Here is a 19,199-nt window from a genome sequence, read left to right on the forward strand (position 1 = left end):
CAAATATGTAAATTCAAGCACTTCCAATTACCTATTTCTATTCATGTTTAGCTTCAAAAACTTTCAAGGGCTTAATTATTTTACCGATCAAATATACAAACTTTCAAGGATTTCAAGGACCCCTGGGAACCATGAATATTTAAAAAGGGCCACTGTGTAGGATTCAGTGGCATCTGGTGGTGAAGTTACAGACTGCAACCATTTGAATACAGCTCAGCCTTTCTGAAGGGCCTATTCTAGAGCCAGTGTTTGGTTTGTCCGCTCTGGGCTACTGTAGAAAGACAGTTCAACACAGCAGTCTCTGTGGAAGAGGATCTGCTACTGTGTAGATAAAAAACAGCTCATTATAAGGTCACAAAAACACAACAGTTCTCATTTTCAGCAGATTATACACTAATGAAAACTCAATTTCTGCCCATAGATCCTCCTTAATGATACACACTGGACCTTTAATTCTCTGCACTGACAGTAGATTTGCTTTGTACGCTACAGTAGTGGAACCTGGTGGGTTTAGTCGAGCTACAGGCATGAAAGTTTGAGGACTTAAAGGTTGGCGTTACTCCAACTCTTTTAATTACCCAAATCAATTCAGCTATACACATGGACGAACCAGAACAGCTTTGACTCTGATTATTTGCTCAAATATGTTTCCTGGTGGTCTAATGTGGCTGTAATTAATACGCTTCTACACACATCATGTTCTTCCCTGTGTGTGTGTGTGTGTGTGTGTGTGTGTGTGTGTGTGTGTGTGGAGAGAGAGTGAGTGTTAAAAGCCAGGCACCAGAAAAACGCAAATTGTATTTTCATGTGAGACAAATATGACAGCGGAAAGCCCCGAGCCCCAGCCTGCTCTGTGGAGAAAGAACAACCTGAAACTCTTGAATAAAAGAAACCAACACTGAAATTAGAAACAGCTAAATATTTATTCACCAGTCAAAACATAAACTGCAAAATATGAGGTCTGAAATCCACACGTTGATGCATGCATGCCAAGACTTCTGTTACCTGACAAAAATTTGTTTCCAGACAACCTTTGAGTGGACGTACTGTGCATACTAGTTCATGTATCTCTACTGTGAGGGAAGGGGTTTGTTAGGTTAGCGATAAAAACATACTGACAGTGATGGGAAACATATATCCTGTAATACCTCCTTCAAAATTAGATCCACATTTATACATCAGCTGGGTTGCAGAGAGCAAGAGAACAAAAAAAATATATAATACAACATTGTGTCTGAAAGGTGTTCACTGTGGGAATTAACAGGGGAAGCTATATTCGTTGTTGAACATAAATAGGCAGGTGTTGGAGAAGAGCTTGCAGCCTTTCATGCAAGATGATTGGTGTGTTTTTGGTACGTCTATCTGGGTGTGGGTCTTTGCAGGAAGGAGGAAGAGTCTGTCCAAAACTTGTGATCTCTCCCTCTGTACCAGGCGAGCGAAAAAAGGGTGGCAGCGGGGTTGTGGTGGGTTATCAGTTCTCGAGGAAAGCCACGTAGTCAGTGAGTCTGGCCAACTGCTGCTCATTTGGAACCAATGAGACAGGGGGAGGATCTGTTGAGAGAGAGAGAGAGAGAGAGAGAGAGAGAGAGAGAGAGAGAGAGAGAGAGAGAGAGAGAGAGAGAGAGAGAGAGAGAGAGAGGAGAAGTTGAGTCAGAGGGGGATTCCTCATTGTGCCAAGTGCTATCGATCTTCTCGCATCTCCACAGCTTTAGCTCGGCGGCTACAGCCCACGTGTTCCAAGTCAGAGACTCAGCAGGCCGCTGGTTTCAAGTTAACCACGCTGTTGACATCGGTTTAACAACACTACCTGCGTCTGAGTCTCCCCATGTGGCTGTGACACACATCCAGCCTGGAGATCATTACAAACACTTTACATCTTATCCCAAAACCAGAGTGATTTCCTGTGCGAGATCCACTCTACAACCAGAATTACCAAGCACTTTTAAGTCCCAGTGGCGCTGTGGAAGGGTAAAGAGGAGACATGTGAGGATTAATGGTGAGTGGGTTAAGCCTGTTGCATGTGTGCGGCAGATGCTTCAGCAGTAATGTCCAATGATTACAGAGAGGAAGGACCGCAAACCCCCTCCTTTGACTATATGAATAAATCACCAGGTTTCTCTTACAAGAATGATCAATCCGCGACTCTCTGGACTTGAGGACGTGTGATAAGAAAAAAAAAGGCAAAATAAGGGAGCGCATAAGAAGAAGGAAAAAGGGAATGGAGAGGGAAAGTTTGGGAGATATGGACACTCGACAAGGGAGATTTAGCAAATCAAAAAGCTCAACAGATTCTAGGAAAACGAAAATGTCGTCCATCTTTCACTGAGATTAAAATGAATCCTAAATCCCTGCTCTCAACATATTTTATGTGTGCCTAATAAAACCTAGGAGGAAGAGTAGCAGGGCGGTGGGTGCAGGATTACCAGCGAAGAGAAAACCGTTTTGGCGGGCTGATGACGGGTACAAATTAAAAGAGCAATACTGCCACCTACCTGGCTTTTTGGGCATCACCATCCTGGTGGCGGGGTCTGCCTGCCAGCCCTGGCTCACCACACCTTCGGACGAAAAAACAATGGGAAAGGAGACGAAAATACAGTCATCAGCGAATGTATGAATGGTTACGAAACGCAAAATATATTTATTACACCCCTGAAACAATGCAGCTGTTTTTATGACTAAAAACATATTGATGTCTTCATACGCAGTAACGGCAGTGATAGAACGTTCCCTGGAGGAGGTTGTGTAAATTCACCTTTTACTGCCTCTTCCACAGAGTATCCAACAAAAGCAGCGAAGTCTTCTGCTTGGATGGAAGTGTATGCCTGGGCCACCAGACTGTACGCCCTTTGCCGCGTGCTCTCTGTGAAGAATGCATGAACCACATTAATATCAGACATGTGGCGAGCATACGTCCTAATACCCTGCTCTGGTTCTATTTAAAGTACATACAGTACATAGGCAACAGCAACTCACTGTGACCTTACAGCATGTTATGTAGCCTAATTTTAAACATGGTAATGACAAGCTATGTTTCTTGTAAACAAAGCTGCAAATGAGCAACAGCACTGGAGGCTGTACACTGCGAGTAACGATTAATCAAGAGTGACAGGCGGGGTTTTCTAAGCCAGGGGCTGTTTGAAAAAAAAAAAAAAAGTACTCTGCATGTTAACCTGTAGAGAAGTGAGATCTGCTCCCGTCCGCTTTCCTTCATCCTGTTTTACACCGATACTGTCAGGAATATTATTTCTTTTATTCACATTTTAGATTAGTTCACAGTGAGATATTTAGTTTTTATAGTGAGTTTTCTGTTGTAAACAATACAGTTGCTGCTCTATAAACAAGTTTTATTTAAAAATATTTAATTCATATCCAGTTCTGAGCTTAAAGACAACCAGGCTGATATAGGAACTGTAAAGCTAACATGCACTCTTCAATAATTGTTTATGGTGCAGGCCTACTCTGCTGTGATCATTACCAGTCACAGGTGTGTGTGTGTGTGTGTGTGTGTGTGTGTGTGTGTGTGTGTGTGTGTGTGTGTGTGTGTGTGTGTGTGTGTGTGTGTGTGTGTGTGTGTGTGTGTGTGTGTGTGTGTTCTGGGAAAATATAAAGTAAATGCTTGAGGTCTGCATTTCAAATTTCATGTTTTTGCAAATGTCCTGTTTTTGAGGTTTGGATATGTTAATTCTGTGTGTTTGAGCAGGACGCTGCTTCCTCTCCTAAACAAGCACGCGGTCACTAACAGCTTACAGGGGTTGGAGTTGGGATTTCAATAAAAGCAGCTATTCTGAACTAAAAATGTCTGTTTTATATTCCTCTTTTAAAAAGGTTTGGATATGGTAATTCTGTGTGTTTGAGTATGACGTTGCTTCCTTTCATCACTCCGTCTCCTCCTCTGGTCAAACAAGCACGCGGTCACAAACAATTTGCAGGAGTTGGTTTGGGAGTTCAAGTCAAATTAAGCTCTTCTGCACAAAAAGTCTGGCTTGTCTGCCTTTAATTGCAGTTAGCATCTGGATTTGTTTGAAATCAAATAATGCATTCTGTTGCTGGAGAACCTTTGATTTGATGGTGATGAACTTCTAAGCAAAAATAAGAAAGAACTTTCCATAATCAAGGATGGTTAACAATAGATCTTGTTAAATGAAGCATGCATATGATGAATCACGGATGTCATGTGCTGCCTAGGCCTTACACTACAATCCATTGACGTCTTTATCAGCAGGCACTGGCTCAGGCTTCCAAAACGTCAAAGCTGCCCTGTTTATCTAGCCTGCCCTCCCACGGTGCAGTAGTTTGTGCAGATAACCGTGACAGGGCCTCACAGCGCCACGGAACAACATGTATTTGCCGCTGCTCCTGAAGCGATCACGTAAATGCCTCAGGGTTGTGGCCTTTGGTGTTTTTATAGCCTAGCAACGGTTCGTGTGTACCAACAGTCGGCCTCCGGTCTGTTGAAGCAGCTAGCAGCAGTAACAATAACAAGTGGGATGAGAGAAGACAGCTGTGAGGGGATGGCCGGAGATTTATCGAGAACGCTTTCCCAGTCTGCCGTCCGACGGGCTTCCTGTTCTCCCTGTTATTGTACTTGTCTAAAAAGATGTGGAAGGACTAGAAAGCTGCTGAGAAAACTGCGTCAAAGCAGCGTTTATGTGTCAGTTGTGTTTGAAGGCACTTAATTTTTATTTTGTTATGGTTTTAATCAAAGTTATGGTTGTAAAATAATATAGTTCTCTTTTAGACACTGATGATTAAAGTAGATTATTTTAATGGCGTGGTTAGAGGAAAAATGTGGATGAAATACTATTGTTTTGTCATTGTGGTGTCTCACCATTGATCCATGACTACAGAGGAAACAGAGTGAGCGGTTTTCCCCCTCTCCAGTCAGAATAAAACTCCCATCTGTTAAATGTGAACCATTTATCACACTTCATAAAATGGCTTCTTGTGTTGGAACAACTTTCTTGCACCTGACTGGCTGCATGTTAGAGAAGAAATAAGGTCTCTGAGCAAATGTTCCCAACACAGTCAAGCAGGTCACCTCAAGGGGGTTTTTGTAACCCAGTCCCCAGGCAGACATGTATTTTTACCACTGGCCTCTTGACCGTTAAGAGATGACTCGCGTGGCAACTGGACCAGCCTTTCTTAGTCTGCCCTGTTGACACTCTGCAGTCGGAGCTGCTGAGTAAGACGTCCATGAGTGGGAGGACGGGAGTTTTATGGAGGAGAAACAGGACCTGGCCTGTCCTTCTGTGACAGTCTATTCCAGGGCCGCTATCATTTCTCACCCTCTCACCTCTTAAAAATAGCCCCCCACTTTTCACCGGCAAAGGCAAAGCAGACAGGACATGGCAAGGGCTTTTATTTTTACATACAGCCGATTGCCAAGTAAGAGCAGCATCAGACCGCTTGAATATATTGATGGAAGCGCTCCAGAGAAAATCCATACGGCCAAAATAATACTGGGTCTTCCCTTTTCTTCCTCTGTACGCTCCCTTGGCTTAAACTTGTTTTAGTTTAGCAATAAAGCGAATCGATGCTCAACTTCATGCAGCTTTATTCCACGTTCCATTAAAGACAGATGTGGTGATTACAGGCAGATCAGCTGGTCACCAATTCAACACAAACTTAGACAAAGTGAGAATAAACATTTCCATGAGCTACACATGAGGAAAATGATGTGTAATCAACCTTCAGACATTCTGTATTTACATTTATCGAGACCCATGGTTCCACTCAAATGGCTTAGAAGTACAAAAGTATAAAAAGAGGTTAAGAAAAGGTACGAATACGACACTGAAATTAAATATTGCACTGAGAGTAGGGGCAAGCCATTTTAGCCCACATCCACTGTAACCTTATATTTCTTTCAACATCAAATGCAGAGTCCCTGCCATAAACACTTTCAAAAGCACACATTACAGTATTTCCTACAAGTCCGTTACCACTTCAATTTTCATTATTCCTCCTCCTCCTCCTCCTCCTCCTCCTCCTCCTCCTCCTCCTCTTCTGCATCCTCAAATTCTTCGTCATCAACCACACCAAAGTCCATTTTTGCCAGGACTGCTTCAACATGCTCCGTTGACAAAGTGAAGTGGTCCATCTTCTCGAAGCCCGGCTCTGGCCTCTCTTCCCCCAGTGAGCATTTAGCTGCGTCTTTGGTCTGCGTGATGAGGCCCTTGGAGGCTAACAGAAACTCAGCAGCGCCACCCTGCTCCAGCGCCCTCACAGCGGTGTCCGTGAGCTCCGAACTCGCCTGCAGTCGCTCACCGTAGCGTTGAACCAGTGCCCGCAGAGCCGCCACCTTCTCATCTTGCTCTTTACCAATCTGCTCCAGGAGAAGGGTCTTGCGCTCTTCCAGGACAGCATATAACAGGTCAAAGCGTTCAGCTAGCCCTTGCTTTGCGCGCTGAGCATTCTCCTGCACAGCGCGGCAGGCGTCTTCCATCTGGTTGAGCAGGGCCTGCAGGCGCCCGTTGCTGGCCACCAGGGTATCGATGGCATTACTCAGTTCACCCTTCTGTGCCTGGTAAACACTCGCTAAAGGTGCCACCTCACAGTCCTTATGCTGGCCGAACACTTTGCACATGGAGCAGGTGGGTACCTGGCAGGTCACGCAATAGATGTTGATTTTCTCGTCCTCGTGTTCTTGGCACATCGGTTCTTTGGATTCTTTAGGCTTCAGGGTGGTATCTGTGCTTCCACTGCCACTACCTTCTTGCTGCTGCTTATAGAGGTCGATAATATTTTCTACCAACAGGTTGCGCTGGAGCCCGTGCACGCCATGGCGGTCAAGGACAACCTCAAACCGGCAGGTAGGACAGCGAAAGACGCCGCCAGAAAAGCGGTATGGGTTGCGCGAGTCGTACAGGTCACTGGCACAACTACGGCACAAGTTGTGCTGGCAGGGCAGGATGACCACAGGTTTGGTGAACATGTCCAGGCAGATGGGACAGCTCAGCTGCTTCTCAAGGCTATCCATTGGGCTCGGAGGCCGAACCATAGATCCTGTCCTCTGGACGTCCATAATGGTAAAGTCTCTTCCTACAGTTACACCAGGAAACTTCCTAATTGTCACCAGAGAAAACTAAAAGCTTCACTCTCTCTAAAATAAAGGGTAGACTCTGCAAACTTATCCTTCGTGTGTGTGTGCTGTTACTTGTGAAATGCTGATATCTATTCTGGCTGAGAGCTAGCAGCTCTGTCCTTTATACCAGCCCCTCACAGCTGGTGACATCCGATCCCCACCAACCAGAGCACACATTCCTGCCTGCTTGCTGCCCTGGGATCTTTTCACAGAAATGGCCCCCTCCTACCAAGTGCCGCATGTGTCACATGTCACAGTGGGTAATGTGTACCCTCTTACAGTGACACAAGTGGTGGACTGAGCTGAGACAACCAGGGCCCATGTGACCGGTTCAGAGATGCCCTAGCTGAGAGGGAGCTCAGTCTAATTGGTAAACAAGTCGATGTCAACATCCTGTGACTCCTGTGTTGTTTGGACGATTTCATCTCCTTGGATCTGTTATTTACCTAGTTTGCTATTTATACAACCTGCTTTGTTTACAACAGAAATCACACTAACTGTACTGCTGAGAATTTCTTTCATACACTTTTGGCATTAATGCCCAAACTTAAATCACTCATTAATATTAATATTAATATTAATACACACTTTTTTTGGATTAATTGCATCTTTATCAAACTATTGATTACATAAAGTCTCTTTCAGAAAAAAATCCAACCATTTGCTGATAAATGCCTTTCATATATGACATTGTGCTTGTATTCCTTTGTTTCTTTATAAACGTATGTTGGGGTGTTCAACTGTGACAGACAAATCGAGAAATTCTAAGACATCATTTGGGTTCAAATCATTTGTGATGTTGTTTTTGCACAATCAACGGCATTAAGATGGTCTTAACCAATAGAAAGTGTAAATACAATAATAACAGTCTATATGGACCTTTTTTTAAAACTGCTTCATTAGAAACTGTTTGCATTTAGAGTTGACATTGTGAAATTACCACATTCAGCCCATCCACCAATAAATTACGATCAATGGTGTCTCTTACGACATAACCGTACATCAGCATCCCTGGCCGATCAACACAAAGTACGGTAAACATGAGGGAGAAGCTATTCTTAAACCATCACATGATGCAGATGCCCCAACGTTTGTGAGCACAAGGGCGATGAGGTCAAATGAGGATGTTTCTCAAATGTATGCGTCTGATGTAAGAAGGTGATGTGTGAAGTCAAAACACAACAGTAAATTGACATTCAGCTACATTAGGGGAGGGTATCAGCATAACTATGTGAGTGTGCTAACTGATATTGAGTATTGTAACCATTTAATTATAAAAGAAAAGGTGTTGTAAACAGTCAGTAATTTAATTTTCCAACATGTTATCTCCCCTGGGCTGCTGGGTTGCATCATAACTAAAACCATGTTCAGCTGGTGCCCCCTGCTGATTGTAATTCTAAAATGTAAATATTTAAGTCACTTCAATGCCCCCCGAGCCAAATGTGTGAAACATAGAAATATTATTTGGAAGTGTTTTCATAATCTAAAACGCTTAATGACATGTGAAGTAATCGAGGGTGTAATGTCAGATTAGACATGACTTTGGCTGTTACCTCGAAGCGCCTCCATGACCGGAAGGATATTCTCTGACCACTGGTAAGCTGCGATGGCTGTGTAGATCCCTGGAAAGTCCCGCTGCCAAATGCGTTGGCCGACCGCCCAAATAGCTGTTAATTCAGGGTTTGCCTGCGTACAAGAAGCGGCAAAGCATTTCAGAAACCTTAAGCATGGTACACATGACAAGGCAGTGATTTTCATGGTGCTATAAAGAGCAGTCACACCCAAATACTCCGGATGTTGAACCACAGTGGTTCCATCTTTTAACTGTCCGGTCCATTTTCTTCAGGCCTCAGCTGAACATCCGACAAGAAGTTACGATGTGATTATTACTATTCATCATTGTTCAATTTCTCCCTGTACACACATCAGTTCAGACACCTCAAGACACCAACTGCGTGTTACTAACAACAAGTTATCATGTATCTACGGTTGAGATACGCTTCTGTAATTCAGATATGTTTATGAAGGGGTATTAAAGTATCAAATAAAATGTGTTCAGCTTGATTAAGTTGATGTCAGACGTCACGTAAGGTATATCAGATGTTTTTTTTTACCATTACATGTTGATGTGTTTGGTATTTACAAGTTGGATTCAGGTAAACAAATGTGGCGACTATCATATGACGCAGCACGACAATCACATTCACCACACTGAGATGGGTTTCAGTAGAACTTCCCTGTGTGTGTCTGCGTGTGTTTAAACAATCTTACCGATTTTATTGCTTGGGGAGCCCGTTTCCAGAGATACCTGGCATTATTCCTGTTGGATCCACATCAACGGGTTAGACGACACACAGAATAAAGTTGCAGCAACAGAGAACAGACTTTAGGTGTTGAGTAAGACTACACGTATTCATTACCAAACCAAACGCCTTATTAATAAATAAAGTCATCCATCGGTTACTGTGGGTGAGCAACTTGGAGGCATTTGAATTATGATGTTTAACATTTACCAGAGATGCAGCATGACTGTATATTACACCTGCAACACCCAAAGTTTTTACTGTCAAACAACTTCTGTCTGCAAAGTACCTTATCCATAAAACAAAAAAAAAAACATGAAGGCTGCTCTTCCCTGTAGAGAAAGAGAGGAAACTGTCACCTCCTGAAGACTCACATGTCATTATGAAGTAAATAAAGCGACAGCAACTGAGCGTAGACTTGAGGAGTTGCAATGCCCCCTGGAGCCTGTAAAACACAAACGCAGGTTTAATATTAAAGCTTCAAGCTGAAACAACAAGCAGTAAACCAAACTCTGGCTGATCCCTAAAACAATCCCCGTTGCATATTTGAAGGATTACTCGGAAACAGACACATCCAGGGCTCATCTGAGTTAGCTGGCAGGCTATCTATATAACTACATATCGAACAGCATGGATGGATGGATGGATGCAGCTTTTCTCTGCAACCTCCGCTTTCGTTGGCATTATTATTAACCCAGCAGTGTCTCTTTTACGAGCCAACGTTGAGGGATTTAAAGTAAAACCTACTGAAAACGAGCCATAGCTTCTGAGCCACAACGTTAGCCTCCTCAGCTAACCAGCTAACCGCGTTTAAACAGACACAAAGCCCGCCCCGACAGAGCCCACTCATAAACAACCGCGAGTGTCACGACTCGGACGCTTACCTCGAGCTCTTGTGCTTCACACTGCTCCAATAGTTTATCAAAGTTTTCCTCCATAATCACAGCAGCAGGCATGATGAAGCCAGCTGTGTTGCGCCAATGTCTTCTTCGCCTGTGTGAATTGCAGCAGAGTTAGCAGCCCGTCGGAGGTGTTGCTGCCCTCCACTGGATGAAGCTCCAACGACAGACTCTCCTCCACATACAGAAAATACAACACAATACTTAATATTGCACTGTTAGTTAGTGCAGTGGTTCCCAACCTTGCTATGAAAACATAAATGATATACACACTCAAACTATATATCAGCGTTTTGTTCATTTCTGTGAAGAAAACTAAATTAAATTCACATTTAATAACACAAGTTATATTCAAACTCAGGCAAGAGTCTCAGCTTGTAAAGTAAATTATAGGTAGAAATGTATAAAAAAAAGTTCAGGAAAGCTCATCTCTGACGCTATATTCACAGAAAATAACTCTTCCTCACTCATTTTACACCAACTTCCTGCAATTATTGCTCATTATTTGGGTTCATGTGACAGTTTATGAGTTTCTCTGTACTGTTATTGTTCTGCATTGAATATAATATGAAAAATGTCGGCCTAGAGTAAAAAATCTTCCCTCATTTTAAGGTCTGCGTGTGTGTGCAGTTGTTGACTTTGTATAATGAAACATCCCCACGTGTGCGATGGATTCAGCCCAGAAGTTGACAGTTTAACAGCAGTTGAATTAAAAATACAAACACTGGATATAAAATGTGGTTTATGTGGCATTTTTATCTAACTTTATTATTTTAGGAATGACGTGTCCACACTGACACACATCAGGGCCACATATCTGATGAGCTTTAGATTCAGTGCTGTTGTAACAGTCTGAACTGTAGATTGGCTGGTGAACAGTGACGAGTGTGAAACCTTTGGACAGAAGACTCACGTATACATTCTCTCGTTGGGCTGACTTTTAATGAATGAAACAGAGACATTTTTTCTGGGGAACAAGTGTGAGCAGAGTTAAATGATCCATACACACACAGTACCGTCTAAAACTACTTCACAAACCAGGTTGATACTGCCCCAGACAGCAGCTCTTAACATCAGTCAAACTACAGACACACAACAATCTGCACTGCTCTATTAAAAGTGACTTCAATGAACAAACTTTATTTTTAACTATGGAGGCAGAGTTGAGTTAAAGGTAATCTGTGCCTGTTTAATACTCCTCCCCTTCATCCTCACCCTCCTCTCCTACGCTGTCAGCGCCAACCTCCTCATAGTCCTTCTCCAGAGCCGCCATATCCTCTCTGGCTTCAGAGAACTCTCCCTCCTCCATCCCCTCGCCCACGTACCAGTGAACAAAGGCCCTCTTGGCGTACATCAGATCGAACTTGTGGTCGAGTCGAGCCCAGGCCTCCGCGATGGCAGTGGTGTTGCTCAGCATGCACAAAGCCCTCTGGACCTTGGCCAGATCTCCACCAGGGACTACGGTGGGCGGCTGGTAGTTGATGCCAACCTTGAACCCAGTGGGGCACCAGTCCACAAACTGGATGGTGCGCTTGGTCTTGATGGTGGCGATGGCAGAATTGACATCTTTGGGCACCACATCGCCGCGATACAAGAGGCAGCAAGCCATGTACTTGCCGTGGCGAGGGTCGCATTTCACAAACTGATTGGCCGGCTCGAAGCAGGCGTTGGTGATTTCAGACACCGTCAGCTGCTCGTGGTAAGCCTTCTCAGCTGAGATGACCGGGGCGTAGGTGGCCAGAGGGAAGTGGATACGGGGATATGGCACCAAGTTGGTCTGGAACTCCGTCAGATCAACATTGAGGGCGCCGTCGAAGCGAAGGGAAGCAGTGATGGAGGACACGATCTGACTGATCAACCTGTTCAAGTTGGTGTAAGACGGACGCTCGATGTCCAGGTTCCTGCGGCAGATGTCGTAGATGGCCTCGTTGTCCACCATGAAGGCGCAGTCAGAGTGCTCCAGGGTGGTGTGGGTGGTCAGGATGGAGTTGTAGGGCTCCACCACGGCGGTGGACACCTGAGGAGCTGGGTAGACGGAGAACTCCAGCTTGGACTTCTTGCCGTAGTCGACAGACAGACGCTCCATCAGCAGGGAGGTGAAACCAGAGCCGGTGCCACCTCCGAAGCTGTGGAAGACCAGGAAGCCCTGAAGGCCGGTGCACTGGTCAGCCTGAGGACAGAGAGAGGGAGACAATGATTGCATATGAGAGACAGTAACGTCATTTAATTTGATATTATAGAGCAAAATCTGAAATGCCGCTCTAAAGTGACCCACCAGTTTGCGGATCCTGTCCAGCACCAGGTCGATGATCTCTTTGCCGATGGTGTAGTGTCCGCGGGCGTAGTTGTTGGCAGCATCCTCCTTGCCGGTGATCAGCTGCTCAGGGTGGAAGAGCTGACGGTAGGTCCCAGTGCGCACCTCATCTAAAGGGAAATCACCATAAATGTATAGGAGGGTTTGAACAACTGGAAAACAAAAACACAAACACACATAGTACTATGATATTTATAGAATTTACCGATGACAGTGGGCTCCAGGTCCACAAAGACAGCCCTGGGGACGTGCTTTCCGGCTCCAGTCTCACTGAAGAAGGTGTTGAAGGAATCGTCTCCTCCTCCGATGGTCTTGTCGCTGGGCATCTGTCCGTCCGGCTGGATCCCATGTTCCAGGCAGTAAAGCTCCCAGCAGGCATTCCCAATCTGGACACCGGCCTGACCGACGTGCACTGAGACACATTCACGCTGGAGGAAAACAAAGGCAAACATTTACTAGAGCTGGAACAATTACTCAGTTAGTTCAAGTTGTCTATTACTTATCAAGTGGCAGCTCAATGATCAATGATTTCACATTAGAGTCCTTTAAGAAATAATATCCAAATTCTCTGATTTAAGCTCATCAAATGTGAACATTTTCATGTCATCTATGACAGTAAACTGAATATCTTTGGATTGTTTAAACAAAAAACTAATTTGAGGACATCATTTTGGGCTTTGGTAAACTGAAAATGACTTTTAATGACTAAACAACTCATCGAGAAAATGACCAACAGAATAATCAATCAATAAAATGTTGGCAGAAATGTTTAATTAAGATGCTTTACTGAGCAAATGTTGGATTTATCCTTTTAAAATGTAGGTGCAAATTTACACAGCTGATAATCCACGCAGAGGATATTAAAAACGCAGGAATAAAAAGGGATTAAAATTAATTTAATCTGTGGAGAAACAGATCATTTTAAATAGTTGCAGTCAAACCCAAAAGCAAACAGAGCTGTGGGCCAACACAATGTACAATATACTAAAATAAAGTGTTTGATTCTTTGATTTTTATTAGAAATAATCTGGATTAAAGTCAGACCAGCAGAGTACAATCGCTGTTTAACCTACAGTCTAATAACATTTATCACTTCATAAAAAGAAACGACTAAACAAGTGCTCGAAAACATGAAACTTCATCACATTTTTCAGATGATTTCAGGCCTTTTGAGTCAAAGTTAGAAAAGCCAAACAAAGTTTTCAGTTAACGGTAGCATGCTAACGGTTTAGCAGTAACAAAGCTAAAAGTGTGTCAGATAATGTTAGCAAGCTTTAAAAATAATAAAATAAAATAAAAGGGTTAAGCACTTTAATTAATTTAACTGTTTAGTAATCTAAAAACTGAGCCGGTTAGACGACTTAAAGTTCTGGCAGTTGGAAATGTAGCAGTGTAGCAGTTAGCAAGGTTTTTCAGTTGGAGGACGTTCGGCAGTTGGAAATGTAAAAGTTCAGCAGTTAGTTATTTAATAGTTAATAAGACATAATTATATTATCTGATATTAATAATTAGTGTTAATCGATGTGGGTTGTTAGCTTGGTTAAATAAAAAAAAAAAAAAAAAAAAACGAAAAACCTTTACTCCGTACTCACCATGTTTCCTGAAGTGTTTGAAATCGAGATGAAGAGATTAATTTAATTCTCACTGAAACTATACCCAATCTTGCTTTGGGGTTTTATACTCGCTCTGCGGCGCGTTGGGGGGGAAAAGAGCGGCTGGATCTGGTTGAATCTGGTTGGCTGAAGCTACAGACCATTAAACCATACAACACATAAAGCTTCCGCTGTTGCTGGGATACGTCAACAAGCCCATTGGACCGGGCAACAAACAAATAAATAGAATTAAAATAAATAAATGGCTATATATTTTGCTGTTGTGTTTTTTTTTTTGTTTAAATGCTCAGTAGTTTATTTTTTTCTTATTTTTCCAACTGAATTGGATTAATATAAAATGCAGTGAACAGTTATTCTTGGCATCCACCAATTGTCAGCTTGTGATTGTTGTTGTTGTTGTTTTTTTTTAATGTAAATGTTAAAAAAAAAAAAAAACAATAGACTTTTTTTTTTTTTTTTTAGAGAATTCAGTCTGGTCTTAGTGAACTCCTCAGTGCTGAGAACGACTGTCTTTCTCCATAAACTCACTAATGATCCTCTACTGCCTGCCAGCGTCTGGGATTTCTGTGTAATCCTGTTTGATCTCTCCATTTTCTTTGATGCTGTTGACGACGTACATCTTTCTCCCCCTATTTTGGCACCGCAGGCAGAACTAATATAATGTGCTTCCACTATTTTGCCTTTTTTTTTTGGTTGTTTTTATGGAGACTAAAATCTGCATTCCCGGTCCATCGTTCCTGCTGTTCCCCGAGCTGCAGGTTCTCCCCAGCATTCAGGGTTGAGACTCCTCTGAATGTCTTTTCATTATAATGACAGTAAATGTGGGAGTTTTATTTTGCTTTTTACCAAAAAAAAAAAAAAAAACTTTGAAGTTTGCTCACTTCAAACGTCTCTTCCAAATAACGTTACACCTGCTGTTTGAAACTTCTTTTAAATCTACATCTCTTTCATGATGCTTCAGTTTAAAAAAAAAAAAAAAAAAAAACTTCCCGTATCCCCAAGGTAACACATAAAATGTTTGTTTTTATCTTTTGTGGAAATATTGCACACAAGTCAGTCGTGCATAAGGTTCTCTTAACAATAAATATAGGAAGTATTTTCATTTTATGCAACTTTATTTGTCTACTTGGGGCAAATATTGTACTTTTTACTCTAATGCATGTGTCTGGTAGCGTAAGCTAACGTAGTTTTTCATCCTGTTCGGGTCCAGCGAAAACCAAATTTGGCGACTGAATGTGAGTTTTACTGATAAACTGAAGGATTAAAGTTCCCTTGATGTTTCAATTTCCATTTTTTTGGCTTTAAAGATGTGATTGATTCCAGCACAATTCCAACAGTGCGCAAACTCGCATATATATACATATTAATTCACTTGTTTTCTTCTTTTGTTGGTCTCATATAAAACGAATCCATGTAAAGTAATTATAAAGTAAACTAATATTCTTATGATTCTGTTGAAAAATCCCATTTATTATTCCAGGCAGAGTTACACAGGTACATTATATGAAAGGTATGTTTAATGTCTGTATCAGAGCGCCGACATGACAACTACAGATGTGAGCCTTCAGGCGTGTTGCTCAGGTGGTGAGCTTGTGGACGTGTAAACGAAGGCGTCAGTCTCTGTTCCTTCTACTTCAATCCCAAGAACAAACACCCTAAAACCATTTCTTGTACTGGAGTCAGAAAAAGACAAACGGTAGCCGATTTTTCATGTGGACTATGACAAAAAGAAGAATAACACTGCAATATTTGGACATTATGAGAAATCCAAGGGGCTATTTTGCAAGTTGTTGGTCTTTTGTGTGATTTTTAAAAAAATAATGCACGAGATTAATCGTGATTTCTGTGACCCAGGCACTTTATATACACACATATTCTAAAACAAATCCTCACTGTAGAGTCCACTGGAAATGTAACTTAGTCTGCAATGACTAAAGTCACCACTTGCCAGCAGCATTGCGCAGTTTCAGGGTTCACCCAGGTTTTCACGAGGCTCTGAGAGGTTTATGGCCAAAGTATATTTCTGATCCTGCTGCCACATTATGAACCATCCGGTCCAATCACACCATCGTAATTTATCTACGAGATGGACCCCTTTATCTCACACTTGAACTAAAAATCCATGTTTGACAAACCCAGACAGTTGTTATTCAAGATGATGCTCCGGTCACATCCTCAATAATTACAGTGCCTTGAGACCAGACTCCCTGTTGTGATGTGGTCTAATGGAGAAGATCAGAGGAATGCAAAACAGTGGTGTAAGTTTAAAAAAAAAATAAAAAATCTGAAACAGAATCGCACATGAATCAAACATTACCACAAGAATAATATTAGCGACATCATCTTCTCTGGAGAAGTGGATTGTAAAAGTGTGGACTAGTTGTGTTGGATGTTCTTCACAGATGTGTGGTGAAAGACAAGGATAACTAAATAAGCGAGGCCTGATCTAGTCTAGTCAGAGCATCCTGGCTTAATGGGTTTCACTCAGACTAAGCCCGGCTGTGGAGCTGCAGCTAGGTTGAAGCCAGGTTGAAGTTATTTGGATAAATGCATTGACAGCTTTCTTTAACAGACCACTCCGTCGATCACAGATTTACTGATCTTGAAGTGGATTAAACGTGCTTTACATAACAGAATCTTTATGCAAAGGATATTATGTGAAAAAGGAAACAGTCGCTGTAATAAAACACAGCATAAAAAGGCTGAAACCTTTAGACTACTAACCACTGCTCTTAATTAAACCATTCCACTATCTACTTGACCTTGGTACAAATGAACAGTTGTACTTTTACTCAGGAAATTGGTTTCATTGCTTCATGACGTAAATTTAGAGCAAAGTAGTTTGGGAAAATTTCACCAAAAAAGCTAATTTGAACTGACTAATTATCATATATATATATATATATATATATATATTCTTGATAAAGACAATATAAAAGTAACAGTATCATGTGAATAATAACAGTAGGCTACTTAACTGAATAGCAGTAGTCCTACCTGTGATCATTTATTGTTTAAATAATAACAGCCTAACTGTAAAACAGTATTTTAATGCAGTATAATAAATGAATGCAAATACATACATAAGCACATTAAAAACTGTGAAAAACACACTTTGGTTTCCAGTCGCAGTGACTGCTGACTGAACAGATGAAGCACCAGGATTAATCAAGCGTGGCTCTTAGCCTGGTCTGGAGCCGACTAGCTGCACAGAATAAATCTCCATGGTAAGTTTTGTGCCGCCGCTTTCATGAAACCGAGTCACGGCTAAACTCGGCCAGGATAACTGGAAAATCCCGGTTTAATCCGCTATCTAGGTTTTGTGAAACAGACCTCTGCTTGCAAGACGGAGATAGAGATGACAGAATAAAGTCAGCTGTAAATAATAACAAACAGTATTTATCTCGATGTTTGGCTTCGTACATTAACGTCATAGTCTATGGAATTCACCAATTAGATAAAAATCCCCCCCGTCCAGTCTTTTCCCCACTGGGAGCTCTCAGTTTACAGCAACCTCGCAGTTATACATGCACATCTTTGTGTGAAAGAGAGAAAAGAGAGCGAAATGTTCATGTTTTTTCTCACATTAGTTTATTGGAACAACCAACCAAATGTTGAAATGTGGAGAGCGGTTCACAAAAACAGATATTTAGGAAGTGGTGAGGAAAAGTTCTGCAAATAAATAAATAAAAAAAAAGACACTGTGAAGTAATTACGAGTATGCTATGGAATGTTTTTATGTCCACATTTGAAAACTGTTATGGTTAATTTACTATATAGGCTACAGCTGAGGAAGAGGTGCTTTGATCTTTGAATATGTAAATAGAGTTTAGTGCCACTGAATGCATGACTGGGTTTTTAGAAGACAGGCTATATAGTGAGAGGCTTTGCTGGGTTGTTGCACCTTTACTTCACTGGCAACGTTGAGGTGTTGACTTTTTCTCCCTGTAAGTGTCATTTCATCTGACACTAACTTTAAAAGATGCATGTTTGAGATTTCATTCTTCCTCCTGGAAAAAAAAAACACAAGCTCATTTTGACAAGCGGAGATGTTTTTCTCTCTGGATTAACACATTATATAACAATCATTTTCAGATTTGTAAGACATGAACAATCGTAGACATGAAGATTATTTGTTTACTGCTGCAGGGCCTTGCTGACAATTTAATTCTTCCCTGGAATATGTCGCTCTTTTCACAGGATTTACAGGATTTCTAACCAAAAATAAAATGTGGTTTTCACCCCAGACCTGAAAGCAATTAATCATAAATTCATGTTTATTCTAATGGTACCATATTCTTTTGTCTTATTCATTACTTTATGTGGTAGTAGAGCAAAAACTCCACTTCAAAGTACCTTTGAGGTGTAAAAACACAACAAGAACATTGTCTGATGATCTGTGCTTCAGAATATTCTCTTAACATTGCCAGCCAATGTGGACATGGGGAGTGTGTGATCTGAAGTTATTACTGCGTGGAGTGACAAAAAAAAGCTAAACGCAACCATTCACATGTTGTTTCTGTGGTTTGAGGAACAGGAGAATTGTTCCTGGATGTTTGATTGTAATGTTGGGGCAATTATAAGCTCTCAATGCCCTCTTGTAAAACGCCGCTCCGCACTCTGATTTGGGGATGGAGGCCTGCTTGTCTGATTAAGCCACTTGCTGAATTGCCTGCATAGTTTGTGTTACCAGATTTCTGTCCCCATTTCATTCACTCTGAGTCTAAAAATATGTAACCACACAGCTGGACTGTCAGATGCCATTAAAGTAACTGGAAGAAACATCTAGCTGTTCAGTAGTTGTTCTGATTATACCACTTTAATAATGACATTTCAAGGTCACAGTGTAGCTACCCAGTTGCCTGGTTGTGCTGATGATAAGTTGTTGTTGCCGTTTAAAATGTACAAGCTAACAATTCCAGAAAAAGCTGCACATTTTGTCCTGGATTTTTAATTCAGCTGCAAATTGCCACTATGATGTAAGTC

General features: G+C 41.8%; 3 protein-coding genes across 5 annotated transcripts; all 3 read right to left on the reverse strand.

Annotated features, from left to right (window-relative positions):
* Nucleotides 1-904: 904 nt before the first annotated feature.
* Nucleotides 905-10,408, reverse strand: cops8 (COP9 signalosome subunit 8). Of its 2 annotated transcripts, none has more exons than XM_051404146.1 (7): nt 10,272-10,408; nt 9,762-9,832; nt 9,356-9,404; nt 8,638-8,770; nt 2,753-2,860; nt 2,493-2,555; nt 905-1,551 (listed from the first exon to the last, which is right to left on the reverse strand). In XM_051404146.1, exons 1-7 carry the CDS (start codon nt 10,341-10,343, stop codon nt 1,472-1,474), a joined length of 576 nt encoding a protein of 191 aa, XP_051260106.1. In that variant the 5' UTR covers nt 10,344-10,408; the 3' UTR covers nt 905-1,471. The 2 variants fall into 2 exon arrangements, with proteins under 2 accessions (XP_051260106.1, XP_051260107.1); XM_051404147.1 differs by having other exon boundaries at nt 9,677-9,832; nt 10,272-10,350.
* trim63b (tripartite motif containing 63b) lies at nt 5,538-8,631 on the reverse strand. The gene has a single exon (XM_051404144.1). The coding sequence runs from the start codon at nt 7,022-7,024 to the stop codon at nt 5,957-5,959; it is 1,068 nt and encodes a 355-aa protein (XP_051260104.1). The 5' UTR covers nt 7,025-8,631; the 3' UTR covers nt 5,538-5,956.
* A 1,067-nt stretch (nt 10,409-11,475) lies between the features above and the next one.
* LOC127365736 (tubulin alpha-1C chain-like) lies at nt 11,476-14,210 on the reverse strand. Of its 2 annotated transcripts, XM_051404143.1 has the most exons (4): nt 14,193-14,210; nt 12,806-13,028; nt 12,562-12,710; nt 11,476-12,456 (listed from the first exon to the last, which is right to left on the reverse strand). In XM_051404143.1, exons 1-4 carry the CDS (start codon nt 14,193-14,195, stop codon nt 11,476-11,478), a joined length of 1,356 nt encoding a protein of 451 aa, XP_051260103.1. In that variant the 5' UTR covers nt 14,196-14,210. The 2 variants fall into 2 exon arrangements, with proteins under 2 accessions (XP_051260103.1, XP_051260102.1); XM_051404142.1 differs by having other exon boundaries at nt 11,476-12,710.
* Nucleotides 14,211-19,199: the final 4,989 nt, after the last annotated feature.

This window comes from Dicentrarchus labrax, unplaced genomic scaffold (genome assembly GCF_905237075.1).
Source record: "Dicentrarchus labrax unplaced genomic scaffold, dlabrax2021, whole genome shotgun sequence".
In the NCBI taxonomy this organism is placed as follows: domain Eukaryota; kingdom Metazoa; phylum Chordata; class Actinopteri; family Moronidae; genus Dicentrarchus; species Dicentrarchus labrax.